The following is a 17,542-nucleotide window of genomic DNA, read 5'->3' as shown; positions in this document are numbered from 1 at the left end:
GGGTGCTAGTTGGCATTATGCAATTGTCAAACTTCTTTCCTCTGTTATTTTTATAGAGCAGTGTCAAAAGGCAGATATGAAACTTCAAGTGGGTAGACTCTGGAGTAACATTAGGAAATATTTTTTCATGGAGAGAGTGATGCAAGTGTAGAAAGACCTCCAGGTCAGAAGGCTAAAACAGTAAAAGTTTCAGAGGATATAGAAAAAGCACAGAGGATCCCTAGTTCCAAAAAATTGAATTCGTTAGAGGACGTATGATGTACTAATACTGCAGGCCAGGGGTCAATACCAACAAGTGACAAATCGAGAGTAAGGATAAAAGGAAAAAGGACAGTAGATGATTTGCTCTACCAAACTACAAATTAGGGGTTGACCGGATCTATCTGACAGACTGCATAGAACAAGTAGCAATCAATAATGACAAAGCCATGAGAGTAAGGTTCTGACTACTATTTATAGGAATTTAATATGGCATGTGGTTATGATGATTAATGACAACTGTAAAATTTGTAAATGTAAATATAGCTATAATTCCCCAGAGACCAGCCTGGATGGTGCAGCAAATTTGTGATGGTACAATCCAGAAAGACAATGGAAAGTTAGGAAGCCGAATATTCAGCAACAGCCATATTAGTGTTGGTGGCTATTCTTGAGAAAGGAGGAGTGCTAAGTGTAGGGGATCTTGTGTGGTGTTGTATCCAAGAGAATGGAGTACAAAGAAGAAGATGATAAAAGCTGTCTTGGATATCACTCCTTATCTTACATGTGCTCAAACTTCTATGGCTGACAACTGGGATATATCCTTAGCAGTATGGACAGGAATAACTGGGCAGACTGGATTGATCAGTTGGGGGGTTTTTCTGCCATCATCTACTATGTTACTATATATGCAAAATAATTTGCTCAGTAGTAAAAAAATATTGGCCCTTGATAGGGAATGATTGATAGAGGATTATTTTTACTTAAACTGAAGGGAAAATGTTAAGATCACACCAGCAGCAGCATTTCTAGACAGAAGGGTTGATTTGTTTTTGGGAGGGGGGGGCAGGAAACCAAAGTGATATTTCCACACATTGCGCCCAACTGCACAAAATTGCTGTTTACCTTTAAACTGGCTATAAAAGATGTGATAAGAAAAAATCCAAATATCTGTGCAACTTAAAATTATGGGAGTGAAGTCTGGAATCTCAATATAAACCCTATTCCTCCAGTTCTGTATCATTCACTTTATATCCACAGGAATTCATCTAACAAAAACATGCATATATATCTTCAAATTCTGGTGTCACCTCAGTAATGGCAACACAACACTTTCTACTGCCAGATACTTTGTGAAATAAACAGAACCCTGCAAAAAGACACACTGTAGCAAATCTGCCATACAAAAATGGCATTAACTGCCAGGACTCACATAACCACCTTAAAAGACAGTATTGCTAATATTACAATAGGCCCTAGAACACCAATACACCTCTTACTGGAAAAACAGAACAAGACAGACTGCTCTGGATCCCTACATAGATCCTATATACTAGCAGAATCCCTGATCTCGGTCACACATGCAAAGCATGGTCAGTCCCTCAGCTAAAACAAAATAAGGGCCCACAAATTTGAAAGAGAAACAGGCAGACAAAACCTGAAAATGAAAAGCTTGAGAACCTAGACTATGAGTAGTGCAACACTGGAGAAAGAGAAACAGAAATATATTTCTGCCTATATAGAGCAAAATAGAAATTGAACATTCCCAAAGTTGACATACTCCAATATCTAAAAACTAAAAATGAAATGTTTTCATTTCTACTTTTGTTGTCTGGACATTTTTTTTTAATTGGGTTTGTTCTGGCCTCTCTTTTCAGTCTTCTCCCAACAGGGTCCATTTTCCATTTCTTCTCTTTCCTTCTATCTTCTTCTGTACATCTGTGTCTGACATCATCTTTTTCTCCACCCACTTATAGCTAAATTTCATCTCTCCTCTTCCCTCTTTTCATCTCTTCATCTACCTACACATTTCCCATCTCCCATGCTATCCAGGCTGTTACCTCTCTTTCACCACCTCCCTGGCTCCTTTCCCATTCTCCTTCATCCATATCACAGATCCATCCATTTCCTTTCTCACCCCTCTATTCCACCCTCTTCCAGGTCATTCACACCACCTTTCAACCCCTTCTCACCCTTCAGTTTCTCTTTCTCTTACCCCATCTCAGACAAGAAGGAATAAATAAATAAAGATGGGAGGAGGAGCTCTGGTCATCAGCACCTGGGGCTTCCTTATCCTTAGGGTAATCTGCACAGAGCAGCACTTACAAGCTTGAACAGTTTATTGGACAGACTGGATGCACCACTTTGAACTTAATGTGCTGTCATTTACTATGTCACCCCCAGCCCATCTAACACAACCCCACTCATGCCTCCCCAAATTCCAAATACCTAGTCCCCGAATCCCAGTTCTCCCTATTATTGCTCTGCACTGCCTACTCCCCCACTAAATCTCAAAGTCCCATTTTACCCTAGCCCCCACTTATTCCTTATTCCCAAAGCCAAGAGTACTTGCTCTCCTCCAATTCCCCACCCCTGCTCAAATCCTAAGTCCTCAATCTTCTTCTCCCCCCCCCCCCCCCCGAGACCTCGAGTTCTCTTTTCTTTTCTACCAACCAATGTCTGCTCTCCCATTCTTCCTGAAACCCATATCCTCACTCTCTCTCCACTTCTCCCCTCTCCAATGAACTTTTATACTGCTCCTTCCTCTAGTCAGCACCTCGGATCCCTCTGGGTGTTGCTTTTGCCACTGGCACAAATGCATCTTCCCTCCTCCCAGTAGAAAAATCTGCAGATTGAACCCAAGGGATGCTCTGTATGTACAGAGCCCTGTTTGGTTTGAACAGGCAAAGAGAAAGGAAATGGAAAGGGGTTTTCTGTTCAGTCTTAAAACATTTTACATACCCTCATTGACATTTCACTTTCTCTTGAGGTTAATTTGGTATGATTTAAGGAGGAGGTAATGATGTAGATAGTAATAAGCTGCTTAAGGGAATTTTTGCAGAATTGTGTTAGCAGGAAATACAGTCCTGTCTCACCTCTTTGGTCAAGAATTTTTCAATCACAATACAGGCTGTGTTTCTTTTTTTTTTGCACAGGAGCAGCAAAATTTGGTGTATCAAATGATGCAACAGATTCAACAGAGACGGGAGCTACAACGGCTGCAGATAGCTGGAGCCTCCCAATTGCCCATCGCTAACCTCCTGACAGCCACCACCACAGCTCTTCTACATGCTGGCACTAACCTACTGACATCATCAAATGCCACACCTCTCCATACAGGCAATAGCCTAATGACATCCATCTCCCCCCAGCTTACCCCTGGCAACAGCCTGATGACATCTTCAACAGCCCCACCCCTCCTCCCTGGGAGTAATTTAATGACATCGGTCAATGCTGGGAACAGCTTGATGACATCAGCAGCAATATCAGCTGGCCCACCTATTCTTAAAGCACAAACAAACCCATTTTTCAGTCTTCAAGCTGAAAGCAGTATACAGAAAGGGACGGTAGGTATAAAGCATCTGAATTTTATTCAGCAAGCAGAATTTGAGCAGGTATCCCAATAATATTTACAAAAGAAAAGCAAGTTTACTTACATAAATAAGGTTCACCATAGACAGCAGGATGAATTAGCCAGGACGTGGGTGAATTCATCCAGTGGTGCTAAAAAGACCCATCTCCCTAACTCAATAAATGTGTACTATTAAGTATGCGCAGGAGTTCCCGTACATGCTGCTTTATGAGCCCCTCAGTTGATTATATAGCTTAGCTTTATCTAAGTAATCAACTTTCCAGCAAGGCGGATGGGTATTGAGCATGGCTAATTTACTATGTCACTATGTTACCCCCAGCCCATCTAACACAACCCCACTCATGCCTCCCCAAATTCCAAATACCTAGTCCCGAATCCCAGTTCTCCCTATTATTGCTCTGCACTGCCTACTCCCCCACTAAATCTCAAAGTCCCATCTTACCCTAGGCCCCATTTATTCCTTATTCCCAAAGCCAAGAGTACTTGCTCTCCTCCAATTCCCCACCCCTGCTCAAATCCTAAGTCCTCAATCTTCTTCTCCCCTGTCCCCTTCATCCCGCTGTCTACAAAGAACTCTATTTATGGTATGCAAACTCGTTTTCTCCATCGAAAAGCAGGGCTGAATTAGCCATGACATGGGGAATTTCCAAGCAAAGGATTGGGTTATGATTCATGGCTTGTGAGCATTCACCTCCGACACTGCACAGCATGAGCAGGCCCAAACTCAGACCTGTCTGCAATGCTGCTCCTCCATGCCACATTCTGGTCCCTCCTGGCAATCTCCCTAGGTGCGCATCACATCTTAAAGGGCCAGAGGTGGGAAACCGGGCTCTAGCACCCTCTGATGCCATCACCGTTCTGGGTATAAAAGGCAGCATCAGCAGTGGGTCTCCTGCATCCTTGTGTGTAATGTGTGTTGCTGCTTCCTGCCTCGTCTCTCCAGCCCATCCTGCCTTGTCCCTCCAGCCTTGTCTCATCCAGCTCTTCTGCCTGCCCTGCTGTGTCAGTCCCTCTCCTAGTCTCCACAGACTGACTTTTGGAGCTGACCCTTGCCTGGACATTGACCATTCTTGCCTGACATTCTAGCTCACCGCCTGCCCCTGACCCTACCTTGGCCCTGGAACTACATATATGTCGCTTCCATAGAGATTCTCACCTAAGAATTGCCAGACCCTGGAACCCAAACGCTCCTGTCCAGTCTCTTCCTCATATAGCTCTATCAGATGTCAGTGAGGGTCTACCGGGCCTACCCCATAGGCTGAATCAACCTCACCACAGCAACAATGGTCCACAGATCTTACAGGTTGCTGAGGCCATGAACTGGGCAGACCTGACCTTGCTCCAGGTTATCCCAGGCCTGATCCAGTATGTCCAAGAATAGCAAGGGGTTCTGAACCAGGTAACTGCACTGCTTGAAAGACTTGTGATCTGTATGGACTCCCTGATGCTGGCACCGGCACCTCTTCCAGTAGCTCCACCTCCTCCATGCATGTGTCTCCACCGCAACCTGTTCCGCAGCTCCCTCCGCCACCACACTATTGGGGATCCCAAAGAATGCTGTGGCTTCATCAACCAATGCTGCATGCATTTCGAGGTGCAGTCCAATCTCTTCCCCACTGATGGGTCCAAGGTGACTTACATCCTGTTGTTATTAAGCTACCGCCTGCACTAGCCTATTCCTCTCCCATATGGGAACGCGATGACCCTTTGCTCCAGAGCCTCCCAGTCTTCCTCCAGCATTTTCAACTGGTCTTCAAAGAACCTGGCCAGATCTCCTCCCTGGCAGCTGATTGCTCCGAATTTGGCAGGGCCCCCAAACTCTTGGGGCATATGCCATAGATTTCTGCACTCTTGTCTCCGAATTGCATTGGGGAAGACAGTCTTACTACCATCTTGTGGCAAGGCCTCTCTAGCAGAATCAAGATGAACTGGACGGCCAGGAGTTTCCTTTTTCTTTGGTTGCATTGATCTCCTCGGCCGGCAGTATAGATCGCTGCTTTCAAGAAAGGGCTCTGGAGAATAAGGCTATTCGGTGTCTGATAGCATTGGCCCCCATGTTTCCAATCCCCACTTGTTCCTGCTTCTTCCCCTGCATCCAAGATTCCGGAGGAACCCATGCAGCTGGGCAGAATCGAACTTTTCCTGAAGGAGAAGCTCCAGTGAAGGCAGTTGGGCCTGCATTTATATTGTGCCGGTCATGGGCACATGGCATTTCACTGCAAGGAGAAATCAGGAAACTCTCGCACCTAGGATTGATCAGGGAGGCAACCCTAAGCCAGACACTCTCCTCGCCCCAATTACTGGTTCCCATTACTGTCTCTACCGAACATGATCAGTTCCACATGGAGGCGTTCCTAGATTCCGGAGCAGGCAGGAACTTTATTGACCAAGCCCTGATCCACCAGTATCTGATTATGACCATCAAACTGAAGCATCCAGTAACTACTGCCTCTGTTATTGAGAAGACTGTTGCTCTCTCTCTTCACACTGGTCTTCTCCACCAGGAAATCATCTCTCTCCATGTATTCCCTTGGGCCATGAACCTGGTTAACCTGGAGTTACTTTGGCTATGACAGCACCAGCCAATTATCTAGTGAAACTCCCTGAAACTGGCATAGTGGGGGTACCACCTGTCTTACCTCTATTCAGTTTCTGCCCAGACTGACACTAATAGCTGTTATACGGGACTACCGCCACAGTATGTGGATTTCGCCGATGTATTCTCTAAGCAATGGGCAGAAATGCTACATCCGCAGCACTCCCTATGATCGTGGCATAGATCTCCTCCCAGATAAGGTATCCCCACGGGGAAGTTCTATTTACCCCTCTATCTGTTCCAGAAACCGAGATTTTGAGTTTGTACATCAAAGAGAACATGACAAGGGGCTTTATTCGCCCATACTCTTCCCCCCTGTGGAGCGGGGTTTTTTCTTCATAGGCAAGAAGGTCTGTAGTCTCAGGTCCTGTATTATTACAAGTGACTCAACACCATCACAAAGAAGACATTGATAGCTATTTTTGAATCTCAGAGCTTTTTGACCACTTGCAAAGAGCCAATATCATCACCAGGTTAGATTTATGAGGAGCATGTAATTTCATTCACATCAGGGAGGGTGACAAATGGAAAACCGCATTCATTATGCACAACAGACATTACAAATACTTTGTCATGCCATTTGGAATCTGCAGTGCTCCTGCGGAATTTCAAATTATGATAAATGAAATTTCTGAGATCTCTTGTACTCCCATGTGGTGGTATACCTCGACAACATACTCATCTACGCTCAGCCTCTGAATTCTAACGGGAGCATGTTTGATAGGTTCTACGGTGCCTACAAGATCATCTTACACTCAATTTGAGAAATGTCTCTTTGAGCAAGAACATCTCCCCTTCTTGGGTATATCATCTCTCAAATTGGCTTCCATATAGATCCTGCTAAACAGAAGGCCATCCTAGATTGGCCCCATCCAGTTGGTCTTCAAACATTACAGTGTTTCCTAGGATTCAACAGTTATTACCACCAATTCATTCCTGGGTGCTCTCTACCTTTGAGTGCCGCTTACTGCCTCACCAGAAAGGGCACGGATAAACAATGTTGCCCCACAGAAGCGCATGACACCTTCCAGGTTCTCAAGCAAGCCTTCTCTCAAGGACCTTGCCTTTAGCACCCATGTCCTGATTGCCCCTTCATCTTGGAGGTAGATGCCTCTACCCTTGGGTTAGGGACTGTCATTATTCAACACAGTGACCAAGGGAGCCTCCTGCCATGTTCCTTCTTCTCTACGTTCTCTCTGGAAGAGAGGAATTACACAATTAGGAACCACAAACTCCTTGCATTGAAATTGGCATTGGAAGAGTGATGGCACCTCTTAAAGGAGGTCAAACATCAGGCCACAATCTACACTGACCACAAGAACATAGAGTATCTGTAACCCATGAAGTTAGCAAGTAGCACATTTAAGACTAATCGGAGAAAATTCTTTTTCACGCAACGCACAGTTAAGCTCTGGAATTTGTTGCCAGAGGATGTGGTTAGTGCAGTTAGTGTAGCTGGGTTCAAAAAAGGTTTGGATAAGTTCTTGGAGGAGAAGTCCATTAACTGCTATTAATCAAGTTTACTTAGGGAATAGCCACTGCTATTAATTGCATTGGTAGCATGGAATCTTCTTAGTGTTTGGGTAATTGCCAGGTTCTTGTGGCCTGGTTTGTCCTCTGTTGGAAACAGGATGCTGGGCTTGATGGACCCTTGGTCTGACCCACCATGGCAATTTCTTATGTTCTTATGCTTAAGAAAGTCCCATCACCAGCCAGTCATACAGTTAGGTAAAAGGTCCGTGAGAATCCCTGTAGACCCAATCTCTGAGAAGTAGAGAGACACTAATCCATAACCCCAATGAAGATGATGGCAATCGGAGCAGGTCTTCAGTCGTCAGAGGAGAATACTCTCAGGGCATGCTCCAGATAGTGGTGTCCTATATTCCTTCCTTAGACTACTGACTAGATGCCTCTACAGAGAGGGATGGTTCACCTGACTGATGTGGGCTAGATCCCACCACTGGGACCTCTGATAGGAACTCCCGATGCATGGAAGCAAGAGGGACTCCCCTGTGAAGGAACAATTCTGACATCCTGGACAGGAAAGGATAAAGGATGCCCTCCCTATCACTGGCCACCAACAAAGTAAAGAAAGTCTTCACCAGACGCCTGGTCTATGGATTGTTTGGTCCTTTGACCCAGAGCTGGGGAAGATATCCTCCTCTGAAACCCAGCAAAGAATCAACTTTTTGAGAAGCATGTACTGGACTCCAGGAAAAGATTCCCTCCTGGATTAACTGCACTGATACACATAGAAACCAAAGGCATAATGGAGCACATGGGATATGGTGTCTCCAACCGAAACTCATGAGTGGATTGCAGGTCTGGGATCTGGGAAAAGGAGGAAAGACAGAGAGAAGGGCACCAACCTGGATGAAGGTAAGTGTAAAGAATCTCCTCCGGGTCCTCTAAGAGCCTATTCCTGCACAGAGTGCATCACGCGTGTTGATGCAGCATGCTTTGGTGCCAACCACACAAGCTCCAACAAATGGCACTTCTGCTACAGTGAGCCCCGTGAAGAGGGGGAAACAGCCCATAAGTGCGCCAAGGCGCGCGTTGGCTCTTGCACTTGATGTTTCTGTGTCTTGCTCAACCCCTGAACTGCAACAGATCTGGAGCCCAGAGATGCAATTGGGGGAGCTTTGCCCGAGGAGCTCCTGCTCGACTTGGCACAGAGGAAGCCCAGGAAGGCCCCACTCTGAGAGAAGGAATGGCTCTGACTTTTCACTAACCTGCAAAGTTCCTGCATCTTCCAAGCCCTGTTCCTCCAGGATCTTAATGACATCTGACCACAGTCATAGCAGTTAACTGTGTCGTGATATGTTCCTAGGCAGCTATAGCAGATGATATGGCCGTCAGTGATGGAAATCTTGCAGCCACAAACATAATCCTTGGAGCCAGACCTCTCAAGTTATTTACTTTTTTGGGAAGGGGGCGAGATAGCACTGAAAAATGCTGTTGAGGGGCTGCTGAGGCATCTCAAAAAATGAGTTACAGTTTGAAAAATCTTCAGGTACAGAAATAAGAAAAATGAAGTAGAGAGATAAGAGTACACGTCCGTGTGAAAGCTCAGACAAAAAAAAGACTGATGAGCTCACAAGGCAATGCACATAGGGGAACTCCTCACATGCTCAATAGTAAACTTTTACTGAGCTAGATAGTAGGGTCTCTCTACACCATTGGATGATGTCACCCATGTGTCATGGCTAATTCAACCCTGCTTGTCAATGAAGAAAATATTGAGTCCTCGTTGAACTGGCAAATTCCTAGCTTTTGGAGGCTCTCAGTGAGAAAGTGTCCAGATATATAGAAACATAGAAATGACGGCAGAAGAAGACCAAATGGCCCATCCAGTCTGCCCAGCAAGCTTTCGCACTTGTTTTTTTCTCATACTTATCTGTTACTCTTGGCCCTTGGTAACCTTTTGGTTCTATTTCCCTTCCACCCCCGCCATTAATGTAGAGAGCAGTGTTGGAACTGCATCTAAGTGAAATATCTAGCTCATTTAGTTAGGGGTGGTAACCACCGCAATAAGCAAGCTACGCCCACGCTTATTTGTTTACCCAGCCTGTGCCATTCAGTCCTTGTTGGTTGTCTGAATATAAATCCACTTTTCTTCATTCCCCTTGCCATTGAAGCAGTGAACTGCCCTGCATATGTATTTCAAGTGAAATATCAGGCTTAATTGATTCGGGGTAGTAACCGCCGTAACAAGCAAGCTACTCCCTGCTTTTTTGTGAATGCAAATCCTTTTTTCCACATTTCCTCTTGCCGTTGAAGCTTAGAGCAATGTTGGAGTCACATTAACCGTGTGTATGTTTATTGAATAAGGGTATTATCTCCAGGTAGTAGCTGTCATTCTCGCGAGCCACCCTCTCTTCATTCACATCCTCTAGGTTAGTTCCTGCATACAAAGGGCTGTAATCAGGATCTCCACTCTGCCGTAGTTCCACAGCCATGGTAAAGGTCGCAAAATCTAACTTTTACCATGGACTGGGCCAGTCCCATGCAATCACTACAGGAGAATGGTTGAAGTGAAAGTGGTGGCAAATGTCTCCTCTCCTCCCAACCCTCCTACCTTTGCCCATATATCCTTGTTTACCTTTCTGTCCCAACTTGGAGCATGACACATTGGACCACATCCTCCTCCTCTGCAGCCAGGGGCTAGTTTGGCACTTTGAAGCATGGAACGCTATGGTATCCCATGAAGTTCAAAGCACAAGATAAGGCCAATCAACATAGGAGAATACAGCCCAAGGTGCTTAACTGCCACTGTCCTCTTCCTCCTAGCCCCAAGAAAGGATGGAAGGATAAATGAGGGGGTGGGAGGGAGTATAGGGATGAATTGAGTAAGAGGACTGGAGAAGTTATAGAAAGAAGAGTGAGATTGGAGGCGGTGTGGTGGAATAAGGGATGGGACGGGGTGCAAAGAGTGAGTGATATAGTGGGAGAGGGATATGGGGGATAGTGAGGGAAATGAGAGAGGAGTGCGGGGATCAGAGGGTGATGAAGGGATGAGTGAGGGGATCATAGTGGGTGTTGAGAGTGAAGGAATGTAGGGGCTTCAGGGGACAACAGAGTGCAAGTCTAATGTCATTTTTTTGAGTGAGAGAAGGATTCAGTATTGGGAAAAGGTAGGTGTGGATGCTTTCCCTCTTTCTGCTCCACTTTCTCCTTATTCCCTTCCTCTCTTTGCTTCCCTTCCCTTTTTTATCCCCTCCAACCCCTCCTCTTTCCTGTTCCATTAAGATCTTATCTCCCCCAAAAGAATCAAATTAATCACAAGAAATATCAGAAAACTTAATGTTAATTTGCATTTTACTTTATAAAAATAATCTAACATGTAAATGTATGCAAATATGCCCCAATTACCACAGAATTTGAGAATCTTTGCTATTAGGTTCTGCAGCCACAATTTGAAAATCTATCTTTGAGCTGCCAGAGGAAACGGGGTTGTGGTTATGGTTTAGAATTGAACAAAATAATACAAAAACTTGAAAGATCCACCTGTAATTAAACAGATAATCACAACAGGGATTCAAAAAATATTTTTCATTGCCTTCATATTTTTTTAAGCCCTGGTTCTGAATTGCTATACTCTTGGTAACAGGGACTTTTAACTGATTTCACTGTAATCGAGGCCAATTTGCAACAGACTATAAATCTTCAGAATCTACAGTTCCTAACAGATGGGATTGTCAAGCTCTCCTGCACTTTGCAACGCTATTGTGAGTCCTTCATAACAGAAGTCAGAGACAAATGTGACATCAGTGGTCAGCAGGGCTGGGATTGCTGCAAAGTAAACTGTCCCAGGGAGAAGGAGTTCCAGCCATCACTCAAAAGCAAAATCCTATTGTCTACACTCAGGATGCCTGTATACAGGGTCCAGAGATAGCAGTGGTTTGTAGTCCCTGAGTGGGGACTGTTGCTAGCCAGATGGTAGCTTAAAAAATGGGGGAAAATCCCCAGGTAGCTGCTGGCTCCTAATTGAGTTTGAAGCTCAGATAAGCAGGAGAAACCTGATAAACCACAAAAAAGAAAATAGTATCAGGTCAGCCATGCTATGATAGGCTCCTCTCTAGAGTGACACAATCTCAACTCTGTCCAACATTGACACTTGCATTCATTCTTTCTTGCCTTCTGTCTTATGTGTTTGTATTTCTTTGCTTTAAAGAGAGTGAATGAGAAATCAGCCCCAATAAATCAAGATAAAGGCTAAGCTGAAACCAACACCAAGGTCTTCTGTCGTCAAGAAAGAAGCAGTTGTTTAGATCCATAGAGAAATCAACACAGCAAGACCCCTTCACCAAGTAGAAGACAATGAAAATTTCTACAAGAGACCTATGGAACTATAATATGAAAACTTTCCTTTCTTATAGGATGGATATATTTAGTTTCTTCAGGAGCAAATAGGCTCACCCACAAGAGATGACTGATCTGAGAGGCTATTGGCCAAATAAACTTCTTCAAAGTCTGTATTTCAGTACAAAGCTGTGAACATTAGCTATAAAGTCGCTTAAATACTAAGTGTGGACAACAGCGTAAGATAAAGTAACAGATTTTGGCAAGATGTGCAAAATAGGACCAGGCATCCAAATATAAATGAGCATGAGGAAACGCCAAGAAAACAGGTTGCATCTTTGGCTGGGAAGAAAAACCTTCTTTCATCTTCGAACTATATTCATGGTAAAAGAATTTTGGCAACTCAAAAAAGCATGTGATTCACTATAACACCCAACAGACTTTTTCGTCCCATAGAAATAAGATAATGCCCCAAAAGAACAACCACAAAAAATGAAATTCCATTACTGTGAAACTTGAGATCTTGTGTGTGTGGAGGAGGGGGGTGAGGGGATTCTGTATAGCAGCAAAGTGCCTGCAGTGCGTTCAATGTTAGTTTCACAGCAAATACAATCCCGATATATTATCTCTTTACTGAGTCCAAGATCAAAGACTTCATTTCAGAAAACTATACACAATCCCATGTTCCAAACAGCTATAATCTTTGCCATATGAAAATCCATTTCTAGTACAATCTTTGGCTTCCAGATTCCAGGGGGTCACACTCACTAACTCTCAAGACAGTCATACAACCTTTCACTTCAGAACAGCAGTACTTGTTCTATCTGGCTGGGCATTTCAGATTTAGGTCACCAGGCCATATCTCCCAGAAAAATGCCAGTCTAAGGATAAGGATTCCATCTCATACCTCACAATGAATGGTGGTAAGTAACATGGAAAATATGAGAGCTCTCAATGAGCATCTACCATTCCTTCTGCTGATGTCATATGCCTACCTAATCTGTCTATACTTTAGCTTTCAGAAGCATTTGGATAAAAATGTGGATAGTTCCTCTCCAAGAGAAGCCAGGATATTTTCCCAGATAATGGAAAAGTTGTAAAAGAAGAGTGCTCTAATAGATTCAAGTTATGAGCACAACTTGAAAATACAATTTGCACAGTTCTCCATCAACCTTACCAGAGACTCTGATTTGACTCTTTCCCTAACTGTTGAGAATATTTATTTTCTTCATAATGATTTTGCAATTTTTTAAGTAGGAAACAAGTCAACTGAAGTCATGTTCTATTCTGTTTGGGATCTGCTGCTGTAAGGGAGAAAATAACTTGTATATGATAAACTGAAGCACCAGACAACACAGTAGATACAGAATGAAAATAGAAAAAAAATCAAAAGAACTTCTGTAAATTGGAGATTGCCCGCATAAGAAGCAAAAAAGTAGAATGTCATAGGCATTCTTTCCACCTGGCCCATGTGGCTCAAGTCTGAAAAGGAGCAATCTGAGAAAGTGACTTAAAAGGAGAGATCATCTTCTAGCCCAGAGCTTCACCATATTTGGAGCCTATACACAAATACCCAAGGATGCCTTTAAGAACAATTTTTGCCTGCCAGATACCAATTTCTTTTTTGGTCGCTTTCTTTGGTATGTAGCAGAGATGGTCCCAAATATTTATTCTCTATGTATATGAAGATGAGAGAGCTCTTAGATCTTCATTCCAGTATAAAAGTGGATACTGAGCTCAGTCCAAGTGTATATTCTTTATGACTATCTATGATCATAGATCCCAGAGCCTGCTTCATGTTTAAAGGTGGATACTGACATCAGTCTCACTGTGTATGCTCTATGGAGACTGAGATCCCAGACTCTGATTCCTATTAAACAGTGTAGTATCTGGTTACGTGAATCCCATGTGTGTTCACTCTCTGGAGACTGAGATCCCATGCTCTTAGTCTCTCTCTTCTCTTGGAAATGAAGTTCCCCTGTTCATAGGCAGGGCAGTTCTGCACCTTCAAATTATTGACTGTAAATGTTATATCTTGTGAAGGAAAAAGCTAAACAGTTGTTTATTTTTTATTGTTTCAGTTGCACTGGGGTATTTTTTACCCATTTTTTTATCCTGTCTCCTTTATATGGTGTGCACATGTGTGGTCTTCTTTTTCTTTGATTTTTTTTTAAAGAAAGAAAATTAAGATAATGTGTATATTTTTGGCGATTGAAAATTCATGTAGTGAAGATCTATTTTTGTCCTGCTGCTTGACTGTTTCCTGATTATAATATTAATATCAAAATGACTCTATATCGATGAAAAGGAAATGAGACATGGTGTTGGAGAATATCAAAAGGAAATGAGACATGGTGTTGGAGAATATCAGAATGCTGTGTACAGAAATATTCAGTGGCTTTTTGTATTTAGGTGACAGACTTAACAACTGATATAAAACATGACAATTTGTGCACAGGAAAGGAAGAGAATGAAGTGTGAGAGTAGGGGTAAGCTCTGAGGATGCTGGTCAAACCTCCAGAGAGCTTCCCTTTTCCTGGAATATACCCCCAAGACACGGATGATAACATTTTTCAGAATGTTTCTACAATTTTTTTTAACTTCATTTTATAATTGATTTTGTTTATGTGTTCTAAAAGTCTGCAAGCACCAGAGAGAGGAGACTATGGAGAGAGAAATGATGATGTATGTTCACTGGGGCTCAGGATGAGATGGTGCTGTCACTGTATTTCTATTCCTGCATCATCCCACAACTGCCAGTTCCCACAAATTCTGAAATCAGTTTAGACAAATAGTAAGTAATTAGCTAATAGTAACTCACCTCCTTCCCTGATTCCAGTGTCTGTCCTTGTAAATGCTAGGAAGGTAAAATGCATTTTTACTGAAGGTTTATATTGCTGGAATTTGGAGGTAGCAATAAGCATTAAAGGCAGTCCACAGAATGAAGAGAGCACAAACAGTACTTTCTAAATGTTCTCATTTGCATTAAATTCCTAATTGTGGTTTTTTTTATAAGTGCATATGGATGCCCTGCTGGAAGCATAGCTTTTTCTATGGATGCTCACTGCAGCCATTTTTTATAATGAACCCACTCAAATTTGTCTCAACATAAAAAGTAAGTACACTAAAGTGAACAGGGTTCATCCTTCATTTCTGGTGTTTTAGTTAGAAATCATGAATCATGGTAAGATGAGCTGGCAGTGTAGCTTAGTGATGAGAAACTGTATCATGAAGCCTAGACACAGGTTCATACTTATCATCCCTGTCAATGTATGAGCTGCCTGTTCTTAACCCATTTCTCTTTAATTCTCCTTAACCTTCCCCAGTTTGCTAGCACATCACTTTCCGCCTCAGAGGTGGCATATTTCTGTCTTTTTGGCACTTGGGTACAGTTTGCATGAAAAGCACTACATGAAACTGATTTTCTTACTATTTATTTCCTCCTTCTTATTCTTTTACACATTGATTGCATGAGGCACAAATATATAAGGGGAAAAATATTGAGGAGCTGTTATATCTTGAAAAGCAGGCAGATATGGATAAGAAATGATAGCTCACAGTCAGATCTGACCTTTTTTGTGCTGTCCTTGAGGAACAGAGATTTAACTTTTATCCAGATTTCTCACTATGAAAAAAAATGCCACACATCTCAAAAATGCTTTGTGATGAAAATTAAAGACAAAAAAAGAAAATTTGGCAAAAATGCCTACATGAAAAAAAAAATCAATTAATGAATAGAAAGAAACAATTCCTTGAATGGAAAAAAATTGAAATGCATCTCTCTTCTAGCATAGCTGTCTTGGGGACAGCACTTTTCTTTATCAGTCAGGAGGATACTGTAGACTAGTACATTTATGGCACTTTACTAAAAGAATCCCTATGTATCCTGACAGGCATGTTTGGTTCAAACTTCAGACTAGAGTTGAAGGATGGGATGAATTTTAAAACAGAATATAAACCAAATAATGCTGAAAGCGCTGGAAACTCTCATGCACTTAGCTGTATCCCTTAAATTGGGACAGAATAAAACATTTCTATTTTTGTAGTTCCTAAGCAGTCTGCTCTCTGTGATACTAATGGGGAAGGACCAGCAGGCTTCCCCTTACACTGTTTTGACAAAAGCTTGGATGCTAGAATCAAACAGTCCTACTAAAAGATCCATTTAGCATTATTTACTTAGAGAAATTCCCTGAGCCATCTATAAGCACACAGCAACTGCTTCAGGAATGTTTTTTCATGATTTAACATGAGAACCCCAGCTGAAGAATCCAGCTCTGTGCTGACATTACCTTCTGAGAGGTAATTGCCCCTTTTACTTTCTTGTGGAGGAAGAGACAGGGAGAGGGAATCTTCCTTTCCCCAGGAATACAATGTCTATATCCTGAAGTACAGACATGCGTAATTTCTCTTAAAAAATGGAAAAGAAAAAGCTAAAGGGTTTAAAGCCTAGGTCATTCAAAAGCCAAAATCCATAGCTAAATACATTTGTGTATGTTTGCTTGTATGTATCTCTCTCCCGCTATATATAAATATATATATATATTATATATATATTATATTATAGCAAATAAATCTGCTCTATAACTGTTCTTGTGTTGGGCCTGTGATAGAACAGCTTCCATTTTTGGAATCCTGGTGATGCATCCTGATGTGCACCATGGAGACAGAAGTTAGCAAGGCTTTTAGGAAAGGGACTAAGCTCCTTAAAATTGAACTAAACACATCAAGATCTGCTAATAAATGTTTGTGGTCTCAGAGATGGAAGTTATGCTGCACTGTGTGTATATGATGCTGTGATTTAAGGTATGGCAATGGCAATTTTATTTAATAAACCGATTTTCTAAAACAATCAAAAAGGTGTACAATAAAATAAATCCTACAACATAATAAAAACAAAACACAATATCATAAAGCAAAAATAAAACATGGGAAAGGGGAGAAAATGGGGTAGTCTTTATCCAACTTTATTGCATTTTAACTAGGGACCTTCATTTTCAGTTGTTTTATTTTTCCTAGAAATGACTTTTCCACTGATGTTTTTCTCCTATATTATGTCATCTTTCCACTGTTGGTTTTTTTTTTTGTTATATCATGAAATTCCCAGGAGAAATAAGGTTAAATCCCATTTTTGCTCCTGAAATAGGCTAGTACAAACATATCACACTTATGCAGCTGAGCTTCAGGTTATCTAGAGAATGTTGGGGTCAGAACAGGTTAGTTGAAATCAAAACTTGAGCGTTTTGAGTTCTATCAGGCAGCTGTGGAAATGCTTGCAGTAGCTATTGATTTGTCTCTATACAGTGAATGGTGTTTGAGCCACACTACTGGAGTTTCTCTGTTGCTGCTATCATTTTTTCCCCTCTAGCATCCTACAGTACCTCCCCCTTTCTCTCTCTCTCTTTGCCTTTTTTCATCCACTTTTCTTCCCTTTGATTTTATCAGTTCTTTGTTCTTCTCTATCCCACATCTGGCCCTTGTTTTTCTGCTTCATGTAATGCCCTAGGATTGATGAACAGAAAAAATGTACACTCTGTAAACTAGGAAAAATTAAAATCATGTGCAGTTTTGTTACT

General features: G+C 42.3%; 1 protein-coding gene across 3 annotated transcripts in view; it reads left to right on the top strand.

Annotated features, from left to right (window-relative positions):
• The window catches only part of MLLT6 (MLLT6, PHD finger containing), a 371,762-nt gene extending 355,377 nt beyond the window's left edge, over positions 1-16,385 (top strand). For all 3 annotated transcript variants that reach the window (XM_029573666.1, XM_029573665.1, XM_029573668.1), the window contains 2 exons: positions 3,135-3,545; positions 11,842-16,385. In XM_029573666.1, coding sequence (XP_029429526.1) covers positions 3,135-3,545; positions 11,842-11,886 — 456 coding nt within the window. In that variant the 3' untranslated portion in view covers positions 11,887-16,385. The remainder of the gene's footprint in view (positions 1-3,134; positions 3,546-11,841) is intronic.
• The last annotated feature ends 1,157 nt before the right edge of the window (positions 16,386-17,542 follow it).

The sequence above is a fragment of the Rhinatrema bivittatum genome, chromosome 12 (assembly GCF_901001135.1).
Source record: "Rhinatrema bivittatum chromosome 12, aRhiBiv1.1, whole genome shotgun sequence".
Classification (NCBI taxonomy): domain Eukaryota; kingdom Metazoa; phylum Chordata; class Amphibia; order Gymnophiona; family Rhinatrematidae; genus Rhinatrema; species Rhinatrema bivittatum.
The sequence above is the reverse complement of the archived record's forward strand: the minus strand, read 5'-3'. Positions and strand labels throughout refer to the sequence as shown.